This window comes from Myxine glutinosa, chromosome 11 (assembly GCF_964187855.1).
Source record: "Myxine glutinosa chromosome 11, kmMyxGlut1.1, whole genome shotgun sequence".
Classification (NCBI taxonomy): Eukaryota; Metazoa; Chordata; class Myxini; order Myxiniformes; family Myxinidae; genus Myxine; species Myxine glutinosa.
The window spans coordinates 21844149-21857856 of record NC_136271.1 but is presented as its reverse complement, the minus strand read 5'-3'; the positions used below and the strand labels follow the sequence as shown (position 1 = coordinate 21857856).

Sequence of the window (13708 nt, the reverse complement as noted above, 5' to 3'; positions counted from 1 at the left end):
GTGGGAAGGCACACTTGAGTTGGTAGTGAGGCACGTGGTTGGGTGTGCGAGTGAAAGCACACCTGTGATTGTCACAGAGGAGGTGACCGAGGAAGGGGCGCGAAGAGGTGTGTTGGTGAGGTGTGCGACCAACGAATGTGTGCCAAAGTGTTCGGTGGTCAGGTGTGTGACCAAGGCTGGGAGTGGAATGAGTGTACCTGGGTGTGTTAGAGAAGGTACGACGAGGAGCATGGAAACGGCTGGATGTATGAGCAAGAAAGGGGTCGCGTATGCTTGTAAGCATCCAGGTGAGGCATCGACGGTAACCGGGTTAGAGGTTAGGTCGACTTTTAGCCGAAGCGGGCCTTCGGTGCGTGCCGGGCTTCGCGTGCCGCGAGGACCAGCGGGGATCCGAACTACGGCGGTTTCGAAAGAACCGCCGTACGCGATCCACGCTGTGCCTCGCTTGGAACGGCCGCGTCCGGGCTCCACTAGGCGGAGCGGGCAGCCCGATAGGAAGGGTCGTCATGGCGACCACTTTTTGTTGAGACGTGCCGGCAGGTCGAGATCGGGACATTGGATGGCTCCACGCCAAGGTGGTGCGTGGGGTCTCGGGCCGGGTAAGCCCCCGTCCCTGCCCCGAATGCGGGACGTATCCAGCCGCTGGCACAAAGCAACCCGCATTCATTGCTCGGCTTTACGAAGCCGGGCTTTGGACAGGAATTGGCGCACCGAGAGGCATTAGTGAGTAGACTGTGTGATGAGGTTAGTGTTTTGGACCCAAAATTAGAGAAAAACAAAATTTGATGATTGGCAAAGGGATTGGCAGTAATGATTGGCAGATGATGGGCAGTGATTGGCAAATTTTTGATTTGTTGAAATTTGATGTGCAAAATTGGTAGTGGGAGATGCCCGATGTGGTGGGATGGCAACTCTGTCATCCCTCACAAAATGGGGGGCAAATGCGCTATAGTTTATGGGGTTGATGGCAGTGAAAACTAGCCCGGGTGGGTTAGGTTATATTGTTAGGGATCTAGCGAAGATGACATTAGGTGACGCTAAGATTAGTTAGTGACTGATACCTGTAGTGGGGACGCAGGTAGTTTAGTGTGGATGATAATGACGAGGGAGCGCAATAGTTTAAAGGGACGACTGGGAAGCGCAAGTTTCAGAGGGGAGTAGTTAGATGAGATGATGCTGTGTGAGAACTGGACAGGTGTGTGGAGCAGTGGATGAGTAGTGAGTGTTGTGGATCAGCGCGAATGCGCTTGGGGAGAGAAGGGTGCAGGTGGCACCAGGTGTGAGAGCACAGGTGTGCAAGTACAGGTGTGGAGAGAGTTGGAGTAAGTGGTACGGAGTGGTGTGCATGGTGCGAAGGTGTGGATGGGGGAAGAGTGGACCCCTTTCACGAGTACCCGGGGCGGGTAGTGTCAGTGTTAGGTAGAGGGTATAGGTAAATTGTGGTTGGATATTGGCATTTGTGGTGCGGTTGCAGAATGGTATTGTGGATGGGTGCATTAGTGTTGTGGAAATGGCTGGGCGTGTAGCCTGTTAGTGTGTGTAGTTGGTTGGGCACTCCACCACTGTGAGGATGTCGGCCAGGTGAGGCCGCAGGTGGGCTCTGGGAGCCGTTAGTGTCAGTGGGGCCCGAGGATCCGGAGGACGGACCCGGGTAGCCCAGTGCCAGAGAGGGCACCGAGTGGGGAGAGCGCCAGAGGGCCTTCCCCAGGTAGTTAGGTTAGGGTAAGGAGCAGGTAAGCTCGGAGGCAACTGCAGTGGTGGAGGTGTGCAGGTGGGTAGACCTGCTGGGAGAGCTTCACGTCGCAGCCCAGAAATTGTGCGAGGCACCGGGAGATGAATCGGGGGAGTGAGACCCCAAATTGAGAAGCACCACAGTTTGGTCAATGGGAATTGGTTTTTAGAACCCATAGTGTAAGTTGGCCAATGGATTGGCAGGGAAAGACCCCGGGTAATGTAAAGTTGTTAAAGTCATTTAGGAAATAGTTAGGATTGATGAACCTGTCGCACCATACGCAGCCACTTACCTGTGGTGATGATGATGACTCCACACCTGTGTTTTCTCTGTTCTGTGTGCAGGAAATGAGAATTGCTGTGTGGATTGGTGAGACGCATCACGACGTGGATAAGACATTGGGGTGATTCCATCTCTCCCTCCCTAGGAGGGACTGATGATGAATTGGTGATGGCAAATTTTGCTGTTGAGTTGGAGATGGCAAATTGTGATGAGAGTTGGAAATGGCAAATTTGATTGGTAAGGAGGGAGAGAAGACGAATTTGGTTTATGGGAGGAACGGGGAAGACAGTAGGGACGGTTGTTGATGTGTAAAGTAGATGTTTATGGGTAGTGTTGTGTTTTGTGGATACAGTAAGGGGTAAGGGAGGGGCAATGTAGGTTACCTGGTTGGGGGGGGGGGGCGTACGGTAGGAACGTACCTGTCTCACCTGGTTCCCATGTGCCCCCAGTGTGCATCATCTTGTATTGCGTGCACTTTTGCGCCCTTACCACCTTACTCACTTGTCTTCTTCTTTTGTCTCCCACCTCCGAGGATCTGGCTTTGGGGCAGAGAGAGAGGAGAGAGAGGTGCTGGCTCCGCAGTTGTGGGCCTGTACTTTCGCTGCTTGCTGCCTGGATCGATACACCATATGGACCGCAATGTTTGTGGCCGCCCACCATGGACCGCAGTTCTTTTGCGGGCAAGCACCACCCGTTGATGGACCTATTGGTCAACGTGGCACCTATGCCATACAGGTGAACCACTAATAGTTGGCCCCCTGACGGCCACAATTTAGAAATGGACGCGGTTGGCGCCTTTCTTTATTTTTAAAGAAGCAAGAAGGCCAAGTGCACCACATGAAGGCAAGACCAGCGGCAGAACATCGGCCGGCTGCGACACCACCGGTGATTTATGAACATTTTATTGGTGCACCGGATGGTGCTGACTGTGTTATGGGGTGGTGCTTTTGGTGCTTGGATGGGGTGCTCTGCACATTATTAAAGGCCGTAGGGCCACAGAGCACTCGTGGGTTGGTGTATCGATGCTGGCATGCGTGCTCTCTCTCTATGCATAACATCTGCATGTGTTCCTCCAAAAACAGGTCCTGGATCGTAGTGTAAATATCAGTGTAGTCTTGTGTAAATAATACTCCCTACCGGCTGTATGTTTAGTTTGAGGATTCTTTCCGCGATTCGGTTATCCTGTGGGTGTGTTTCTGTGAGGAGAAGGGTGCAACGTCGCAGGGGGACATATTTACTCATTTGTGAACATCTGTAAAACTGTCGCACTCAGGGTAGAGTTAATAGTAGAGGGAACTACATCTGAGTGCCACACTAAAGTAGGTAAAAATTTATCGGGTCGGGACGCCCCGAGGTAGAGAAGGGTGCAATGTTGCGGATATGGGATTTGGCCTCCATCCATATCCGCTTGTAAATATTCCCCTATTTCCCCAATACTCCCCAACTATCCCCAATCCCCCATTCCCTAGTCCCATTGTCTGTAAACAACACTCTGTAGCCCCGACCTTCCCCTTTTTCCCCCATTAAATGTCGTGCCCAGGTTCACCGCATCTCATGTAGACAACTATAGGACATCTTGCTAGTTATTCTTAGTCTATGTCAGTTAAGGACTCGTTTCCATTAATTCTGACTCTTCGTTGCACCAGAATGTGATTGTATGGCACCGTTAGTAAGTTTAGGACCTCCCAATACCTCCCCGCATCTCTTCCTCATGGAACAACAACACCAACAACAACAACAGCGGGGGCGGCGCGGCGGCGGCGCGGGGAGTGTGCGTCCTCACTCCGGCTTGGTTAGCCGCCATTGACCATGTGCTCCGACGGGGTTACCACGCAGGGGCTCACTGTCAGCTCCTCGTCAAGGGCGGAGCCCGGTAACCCCCCGCACCCAATAAGAAGCGGCGGACCGATTCCATCTGGGGCGGAGCTAACGAGCCGAGGGCGTGTCACTCCCCGCTGGGGATGCGCAGGAAGACGGAGGTGACGTCAGATGCGCCTGAGCTCGAAGAGAAACGGACGCCACCTCCAGCGCGACGATACCTACCGGCATCTCTGGACCGGACCGGGTCGATTCTGCCCCTGAGCCAAGGTGCACCTTGAGCTATCGACTGCCTGCCCTCCCCTGCCATCAATCCCCGTGTGAGTCAGTCTTGTCCCGTTTGTCTGTGGTCTGTCGGGAATAAGATAAGACCTTGTATAAGTGCTTATCTTTCTGTGCTGTACCTCTGTGCCGTGTAATCTAAACGTTCTGCATAACCAATATTATATCCTCCTCCGGAGGTCTTGAGAACTGTACCCCTGGTGTCGTGTCATTTAACCCAGCCGTTGTGTCCTTTCCTTCATTGATTTAGCATAGCGCGATTCGGCCAACGTTCGAGTGTAATCGGGTAACTTGTGCGAACACGGCGGCCATTCCGCTCGGCCCACCATAACATCTAAGTCGTGTCCGTAACAATACTATAGTATTAGCTTGCGATTGGAATGAATGATACTGTTTGGAATGAAAATAGAGATATTGAGTTTAAAGCAGAATGAGGAAATGACGTAAGGGTTTCCATCCGAGACATTTGCCCCAGTTTCGCCATTGACGGGATATAGCAACATTCAGACTGGGTACGTTTTTTGTCCAAGTTCTTCATGAACCTGCTGTCAATGCTTGACGTTCAACTGAAGGTGGCACAGGAATGTGGAATTTATTGAAGAAAATTTAATGCTTACATTATTTGCTAATTGCTAACTGGTATCCCCACCCAGGTCATACTACCTTCAACTAAAGTATCAAACAAGTCGAGCTACGCCGTGGCTAGACTATCGGTCTTGTTTTACATTGCCTCGACAAGTATTACGATATTTCCCTTTTTGCGGTCTTTACGTGTCCATGTAAAGGGTTCCTGCTGTCGTATAATAATAATGGTTACCGTTGGAACCACAGCAAGAAAGCTCGAGGTTCCGCTTCTTCTTCCTCAATCCGGAAACAAGGGCTTATACAACATTAAATCTTGATGATTAATTGCACATTAATTTCGAATTTTTGTTCCAAGTAAATCGACGTTTCCCACGGTACAATTTCCATTCAACGACAGTAAGAACCCTTTCGAATGAAGTGCGACGGACACACGCATACGTCTCCTTTTAGAAATAGATGAACGCAGCGTTTATACAAGCTATGACATGACATATCCTTTAAGGTTGACTCGGAGTGCATTTGTAACGATATAATATGTAAGCAAGTCTCTAATTAGGAATGGTTATCAAAAAAACGACCTTGTTCTCCTGCTCCCCAAATTACCTTACCCCCCCCCCCCCCCCCCCCTTAGTAGACACCCCGCCCCCCTCAAGCTGAGCTTTACACCATTCGACCCATGTGCCTTGCTTGTGCAATCATCATGCTTGTGCCTTTTCCACGTCCTATCAACTTCATACATCAGTGTACTTGTCTTCTACATGCCAATTATATCCTTGTACAGTTGATCTAACTTAACATCGACATCCCTTTACAATTGATTTGTGTGTCACAGAGACAACCAACCAATGGCCGTGCACATTTGTGCAAATTAAGATAGAGTTGTTGTGGAAAGCAATTTCAATCAATTACCTTCTACATCTCCCAACCTCAACCCCCGAGTTTCAGAACTTATTGTCATTCGGTGTTAGCTATTCGCTGACATCACCCTTGAAACCTTCAGCAGGTGAGGGTGGGTGGTTCACAGGTGAAGCCTGTCGTTTGAAGCCGGGGAATTTTCATTTTGGAAAAGCAAGAAAGTATTTCAAAGGTTACAGCGAACGTGTCGGCGTCGTCATGTCGAGGTCAATGTTGGTGGAGGAGTAGGGATGGGTCTGGGAGGTGGGGTGAAGGCAGGTTATCAAAGTTTGTGTCCTTGCATTATTTGACACTCCAAACGTTTATAAGTTTTTGACATTTGGTACAGTCCCATTAATTTGTGTATTTGTATGCAGAATTGTCAAATTAGAAATTGATCAAAGGGATTTCTAGATTTTGTCCACAGCCACCCCCTCCACACAATAATTTTTAAATACAATTTTCAGTCGAGCTACTCATCGTGCTCCACTCTGCCTTACAACAAAATGGCGGAGACAATGTGCCAATGTGTACTTTGTGCAGGGACTTTGGTATGGTCAAAAGGTCTACCACATCTGCATACATAATATTGTTGCATTTATAGAGGGTTGTTCAGAGATATCGATAAGGCCTTGGCCCTCGCAGTCATGGTAAAGATATAGTTTTATACCCCTGTATTATGCAAGGTCAATGTTTAGTGCAAAGTTGTCCTTTGTACCAATGTTGTGAGGATAAGATGTTGTTGTCCAATTTAGTGGGTCGACGGGATGTTTCGTCCTGGGTTCCCCTTCGTCTGAAACCGGTTCGGGTCCGGGCACAATTAAAGGTGTCATCACGGCGTTATGGGGACTCATAGGGCTTCTGTAAATGAATGAATGAATGATCGTTTTAAGGCCATTTTCCCCGCTAGAGCGGGGGTTAGCCTTGCCCCATGACAATCATGGTTCCCTGTTTGAGGCAATGTTTTTATGGCCGGATGCCCTTCCTGACGCCAATCCTTGGTCGCCTCTTACGATGTGCAGGGATACGGCGTACCTATTCTAAACCAGGGTACATGCCGGGATCATTCATCCCAGCAAGCTGGTACTCAATTTGCCGACCTCGGAAGGATGACAGGCTGAGTCAACCCCTCTGGCGTTAATTCAGCGATCGACCGGGATTCGAACCCAGGATCCTAGGATCCCAAGCCGGCACCCTAACCGCTAAGCCAACACCAGGCATAACCGCTAAGCCAACACCAGGCAATAAGGCCGCTATATAGTGAGTGGCCTGCGATTAGACTTCCTGCAAATCTGAATGATTGGTGGAGACCGGCACCAGTACGTCAGATTTTGATTGGCCCCGCACATGCATAGCCTTAGACTATAGCCTTCCTTCAACTGCAGGCGTGCCCACGCATGGGCGCATGGGGTGTTGCGATTGGCCACCACGAATAATCGGGCCGGAATGATCCCGAGGAGAGGGCATTGCTTCACAAAATTATAAAAGCCAGGCATGCCCATGGCTGATTGTTTGGACTTTGAGGGCGGAGAGGAAAAGGAGAGGACTCGAGTCTGGTTCCTGCACTTCTGGTCACGAGTTCCTTGCCAACATCTCCGCCGCTCTGCGGGGCAACAACATTACAAAACCCGGTTCCTCGTGTATGTGGCGCCTTAACGTATTAGATCAGTGCCCTGTGCAAGTTATTTATTGTGGTTGCCTCGCTGTCTCTTCGTCCCAAGGTTTGTTCCGATTATGCTCCATCCCATCATGTAAATCATCGCTATTTCTAAAAAAAAACTGCCCGCGTTGCTCTTTCACCTTGTGGTCGACAGTTGGGTTTCGGTTGATCACCCTTTGGGGAGAAAAATTTGTTAATCAAGTTATTTCCTTTGAGCAGGTTACTGGCGCAGAGGCGTGACCGCTCACTACTAGCTTTGGACATTGGTGACGGCGGTTGCTTCAACGTTTGTGACCTCACGCCCAATTTTGATTTGTGTTTGTGACAATATGGAAATAAATAACTCCAAATAACTAGAAAAGGCTTTATTCTGGTTGGCGAATTAAATAACTGTTGGTTTGCATTGTCATAGCCATTTTAAGAGCCCCGCTCATCCAACATGATTGTGCAATACTTAGCGTAGGTTCGATTCCTGACTCGACTCTAACCTGCCAGAGTGGCGCTCCGCAGGCAAGGTGCCACCACAAGGTGCACCCGAGGCTGCGTATCCCATCCAGTCGCATTAACTGGTGAACGTTAAATATCCCGCGATGTCTTTCACGAACAGTCGGCGAGGAGTTGTCACTGGCACCCTATATTATATATTTTCCAAATTCCTGCCCAAATTAGTTGAACACCTGGGCAGCTGGGTCGTGAACGACTTCAGCAAAACTTCCCTCTTCCCTTCTACTCACAAATAAATTATTTCGAACCGTGGTAGGAGTAACAGTAGCAGTAGTAGATTAATGAAGGGTCATATCAAAGATTGAATGAAAACTGAACATGAAGCATCAAATTCCGAAAGTTAATTTACAGGTGTGTGAGCGCGTTAGTTTTACCAGTCGCCGAAAAGTTCCTCGAATTGGAAGAGAAAATAAATAAATAAAACGATTTTGTCAATTGGTTCCACCAGCGACATTGGAGGAGGTGCCATGGGCATGTAGGGCCAAACTCCAAATGCCTTTTTCTTAAGTCAGTGTTGCCTTGGAATGTGTGCGCAAATCAATCGACATGGGGATGTAACCACCACACAGCCAAATGAATTAACGTGGGGATGCAACCACCGCAGAGCCAAATGAATCAACGTGGGGATATAACCACCACGGAGCCAAATGAATCAACGTGGGGATATAACCACCGCAGAGCCAAATTAATCAACGTGGGGATGTAACCACTACGGAGCGAAATGAATCAACGTGGGGATATAACCACCGCAGAGCCAAATTAATCAACGTGGGGATGTAACCACTACGGAGCGAAATGAATCAACATGGGGATGCAAATACCGCAGAGCCAAATTAATCAACGTGGGGATATAACCACCACGGAGCCAAATGAATCAACGTGGGGATATAACCACCGCAGAGCCAAATTAATCAACGTGGGGATGTAACCACTACGGAGCGAAATGAATCAACATGGGGATGCAAATACCGCAGAGCCAAATTAATCAACGTGGGGATGTAACCACTACGGAGCGAAATGAATCAACATGGGGATGCAACTACCGCAGAGCCAAATGAATCAACGTGGGGATATAACCACCACGGAGCCAAATGAATCAACGTGGGGATGTAACCACCGCAGAGGCGAGTTAATCAACGCAGGGATGCAACCACCGCAGATCCAAAGGAATCAACATGGGGATGCAACTTCCGCAGAGCCAAAGGAATCAACGTGGGGATGTAACCACCGCAGAGGTGAGTTAATCAACGCGGGGATGCAACCACCGCAGATCCAAAGGAATCAACATGGGGATGCAACTTCCGCAGAGCCAAAGGAATCAACATGGGGATGAGCCGAATGCAGAGCCAAATGAATTAACATGGGGATGCAACCACCGCAGAGCCAAATGAATTAACATGGGGATGCAACCACCGCAGAGCCAAATGAATTAACATGGGGATGCAACCACCGCAGAGAAAAATTAATGAACATGGGGATGCAACCACCACAGAGCCGAATGAATTAACATGGGGATGCAACCACCGCAGAGTCAAATGAATTAACATGGGGATGCAACCACCGCAGAGAAAAATTAATGAACATGGGGATGCAACCACCACAGAGCCGAATGAATTAACATGGGGCTGCAACCACCACAGAGCCAAAGGAATAAACATGGGGATGCATCCCCATGTTGTTCCTGGGAAAACCACATTTCAAATCTGGCCTCCAAAGCCAGTCGCCGACTGGGCATCCTCCGTCGTGCGAAGTCCTTCCTTGGCACACCTGAGCTCCTCACCACATACAAGGCTTTCATCCGCAGCTCAATGGAATACTGCTCTCCCCTCTGGGCTGGTGCTCCTGTCTCACACCTAGCTCGTTTTCACGCTGTTGAAACCAAAGCTTTCAGAATCATTGGAATCTCCCGCGATGACGCTAACTACAAGGGCCTCTCACTCACTCACCGCAGGCAGGCTGGTGGTCTTTCCGTCTTCTACCGACTCCTCTCTGGCCTTGCCCCCCAGCTCTCTCTGGGCTCTGTCCCCCAAATATTCCTACAGGTCGCACAAGATCTGCCAGCAACCCTCTTATGGTTAAACTGCCAAAATCAAGACTCTCTGCTCACCTTCACTCCTCTTTTCTCCCGCCTCTGGAACAAACTCCCTCACTCTCTTCAATCCCACTCCACCCTCCAGGTCTTTAAAACAGCTGTTCACCACCATCTCTTATCTTCCCCCATCCAAAACCTTGATCTTTTCTACCCCCGCTAATTTCACCCCAATTCCACTTTTTTGAAATAACAACTTCTGTCCTGGAAGTCCCTGGTGTCCTTGTGTTTTATACTTCTCCCACCCCCACCCCCCCCCCCCACCCCTTCCCACGCCTCCTCCCCCCAAGCCCTCTCCCGCCCACACATCTCCCTGCTCTCAAATGTTGTGTTTGTGTGCTTCCCCTTCTCTCCCCATCTTGTCTTCCGCTCCCTCTTTTTATATATTTTGTTTGTCTGGTTGATTTGTTTGTGAAGTAAATGTTAGCTCTTTCACGAGCCTCGATTCAGTATACAAAAAAAACAAAAACAAAAACAAAAAAACAATGCAACCACCGCAGAGCCAAATGAATCAATGTGGGGATGTAACCACTGCAGAGCCAATGAATTAACATTGGGATGTAACCACCAGAGTCAAATGAATTAACATGGGGATGGAACCACCACAGAGCCAAATGAATCAATGTCACTCAATGGTCACTCTACTCTGGACATGCTGCTTCTGCTGTCTCAACAATGGATGGAAGTCCTCGATGCCAAACAAGAAATCAGAGCCGCGTTCCTTGACATATCCTGCGACAAGGTCTGGCACCCCGCCCTGCTCACCAAACTCTCCTCCTATGGTATCCATGGAAATTTCCACGCATGGCTTGCGGACTTCCTCTCTGGTCGTAATCAACGTGTGGCCCTGAATGGATTTCTCTCATCTCCACTTCCTGGTCAGGCTGGAGTTTCCCAAGTCAATGTGCTGGGCCCTACAGCACAGGTGCTTTTTCTGGTCTTCATCAATGATCTCTCTGACTCTCCAGAAAATCCTCTCCATCTCTTTGCTGATTACTCCACTCTCTGCCGCTCCATCACTCATCCCTCAGATAGGCACTTTGCAGCCTCCTCACTCTCTGTAGGACCTGGACAAAATCACAGACTGGTCAAACAAGTGGAACATGTCTTTCAATCCTGACAAATCTCACACTCTCACTGTGTGTCTCCGAAAAGACCGACTGGAAAACCCTCCCATCTACTTTCTCAAAAATCCTCTCCAAGAAGTTCTGTAACTCAAGCTTTTGGGTCTCAATATCTGCCATGATCTTTCCTGGGAAAACCACATTTCCAAGCTGGCCGTCAAAGCCAGTCGCCGACTGGGCATCCTCCGTCGTGCGAAGTCCTTCCTTGGCACACCTGAGCTCCTCACCACATACAAGGCTTTCAAACGTAGCTCAATGGAATACTGCTCTTCCCTCTGGGCTGGTGCTCCTGCCTCACACATAGCTCGGCATCACGCTGTTGAAACCAAAGCTTTCAGAATCATTGGAATCTCCCGTGATGAATCCGATTTTGAGGGCCTTTCACTCACGCACCGCAGGCAGGGAGGTGGTCTTTCTGTCTTCTACCGACTGCTGTCGGGCCTAGCCATCCCTCCCCCGCCCCAGCTCTGTCCCCCTCAATATTCCTACAGGTTGCACAAGATCTGCCAGCAACCCTTTTCTGGTGAAATTGTCAAAATCAAGAATCTCTGCTCACCTTCATTCATCTTTACTCCCACCTCTGGAACAAATTCCCTCACTCTCTTCAATCCCACTCCTCTCTCCAGGTCTTTAAAACAGATGTTCACCACCATCTCTTATCTTCCCCCATCCAAAACCATGATCTTGTCTACCCCCGTTAATTCATCCCAGATCCACTTTTTTGAAATAACGACTCTCCTGGAACTTTCTTTCCTGGAAGTCCGAGCAGTGTCCATGTGTTTTATGCCTCTCCCATCACCACCCCCCCCCCCCCAACCACTACCCCTTTTTCATGCCTCCTCCCCCCCAAGCCCTCTCCCTCCCACAGATATCCCAACGTCCCTGTTATCTGCTGTTGTACTTGTGCGCTTCCCTCTCTCTCCCCACGTCGTCTCCCACTCCCTTTATTATATGTTTTGTGTGTCCGCTTGTTTTTGTTTTTTTGTGCGATTCATGTTAGCTCTTACACGAGCCTCGATCATATATACAAAAAAAAAATGTGGGGATGTCAGCAACGCAAAGCCGACTTAATCTACATGGGGATGTAACCACCACAGAGCCGAATGAATCAATGTGGGGATGCAACCACCGCAGAGCCAAATGAATAAATGTGGCGATGCAACCACCGCAGAGCCGAATGAATCAATGTGGGGATGTAACCACTACAGAGCCGAATGAATCAATGTGGGGATGCAAACACCGCAGAGCAGAATTAATCAATGTGGGGATGCAACCACCGCAGAGCCGAATGAATCAATGTGGGGATGCAACCACCGCAGAGCAGAATGAATCAATGTGGTGATGCAACCACCGCAGAGCCGAATGAATCAATGTGGGGATGTAACCACCGCAGAGCCGAATGAATCAATGTGGGGATGCAACCACCGCAGAGCCGAATGAATCAATGTGGGGATGCAACCACCGCAGAGCAGAATGAATAAACATGGAGATGTAACCACTACAGAGCCGAATGAATCAATGTGGGGATGTAACTATCACACTCACAGAGCTGTCAACATTCAAGCTTCCTCACGCAAGACCTACTAGTACTACGAGGGATATGGACCAGCACAGACTAGCGGGGGTGCGAGGGACGGACACGGCGTTAGACAGACAATACTCAGACACCCTGGAGACCCGCACCTTGGACAGAACTTCCACCTGGTCCCCGTGGTGTAGGGTCAGCTCATCCTCAGCTGACGCGTCGTAGTCGAAGGCCGCGGTCCACACGAACGGGTTAGTACCCGGCCTGGCCCGGCTCGGCCCAGCGTCCGAGTCTCCCGCCGCCGGGAAAAGCTCGGCCAACGAGTCCATGACCCGCTGGTAGGCGCCGGGTGATCGGCATGCAGCCAAGCCAGGCCGGGCCGGGGAGCGCGGCCGTGGCCGCCTCTCGTCCCCTCCGTTCCACCGCACGGTCACATCCCCGGTGCCTCAACTCAGATCATCGTCGTCGCGGCCATTAAAGCCAAGGCGCCCGGTGGACCGCGCAGGTTTCTCAAAGCGATATATTTTAAATTTGGTGAATGAAAGTAAATCAAACATATGAGATTATTTACAAATGCGTGTTCGCTTGGACATCTCGAGTCCCTCGAAGGTCTTTGATCCTTGGTCCCGTTGCTCCGCCCGTATCACAGGCGTCAGAGACCGTCGTTCGCCATTAGCCGCAACCTAACCCGCGTGACCAAAAACCGCACAGCCACTCGCCTCTTCCCATTGAACAAATTGCATCACGTGATACTTCGTTTGAGCTGGAAACCACGCCCACCAATCGCGGATCGCAGCTTCACTCCCGCCATTCTGATCAAACTATGGAAAGTTGTTGTTGTTGTTGATTTGGTTATTCCTCAAGACATGTCCCGTTTATGAAGAAGAACGAAACGTATCACACAAAAACGAACTTTCTCAATACAGATATTATTTAAAAAATTGTGACGAGTGAAACATTTTAAGAGCCAATAATGCAATTTCAACAAGTCGGTGTAAAAGAGAAAAAGAGAATGATGGATCTGTAACATCCATGCTAAACACCAGGACGGAGGTTTATACCTGGGTGGGCATTCGAGCCCAGGCTGGACACTTCAGAGATGCCCGTGCACAATTATAGGACTCGGCTATAAAGCCATCCATTTAAATATGTGGATGGCTACAATACTGGGTACACCGTGTTAAATCTGAGTGGAAAATTAAAGTTTCAGGAA

The 13708-nt window shown here is 49.6% G+C and overlaps 1 protein-coding gene across 3 annotated transcripts in view; it reads right to left on the bottom strand.

The window, feature by feature from the left end:
- Nucleotides 1-13225, bottom strand: part of LOC137436472 (mitogen-activated protein kinase kinase kinase 9) — a 111885-nt gene extending 98660 nt beyond the window's left edge. For 2 of the 3 annotated variants that reach the window (XM_078786456.1, XM_078786455.1), the window contains exon 1: nucleotides 12654-13220. In XM_078786456.1, coding sequence (XP_078642582.1) covers nucleotides 12654-12824 — 171 coding nt within the window. In that variant the 5' untranslated portion in view covers nucleotides 12825-13220. Of the gene's footprint in view, nucleotides 1-12653 lie in introns of all 3 variants that reach the window. The other variant, XM_078786454.1, reaches the window with a different exon arrangement.
- Between the last annotated feature and the right edge of the window lie 483 nt (nucleotides 13226-13708).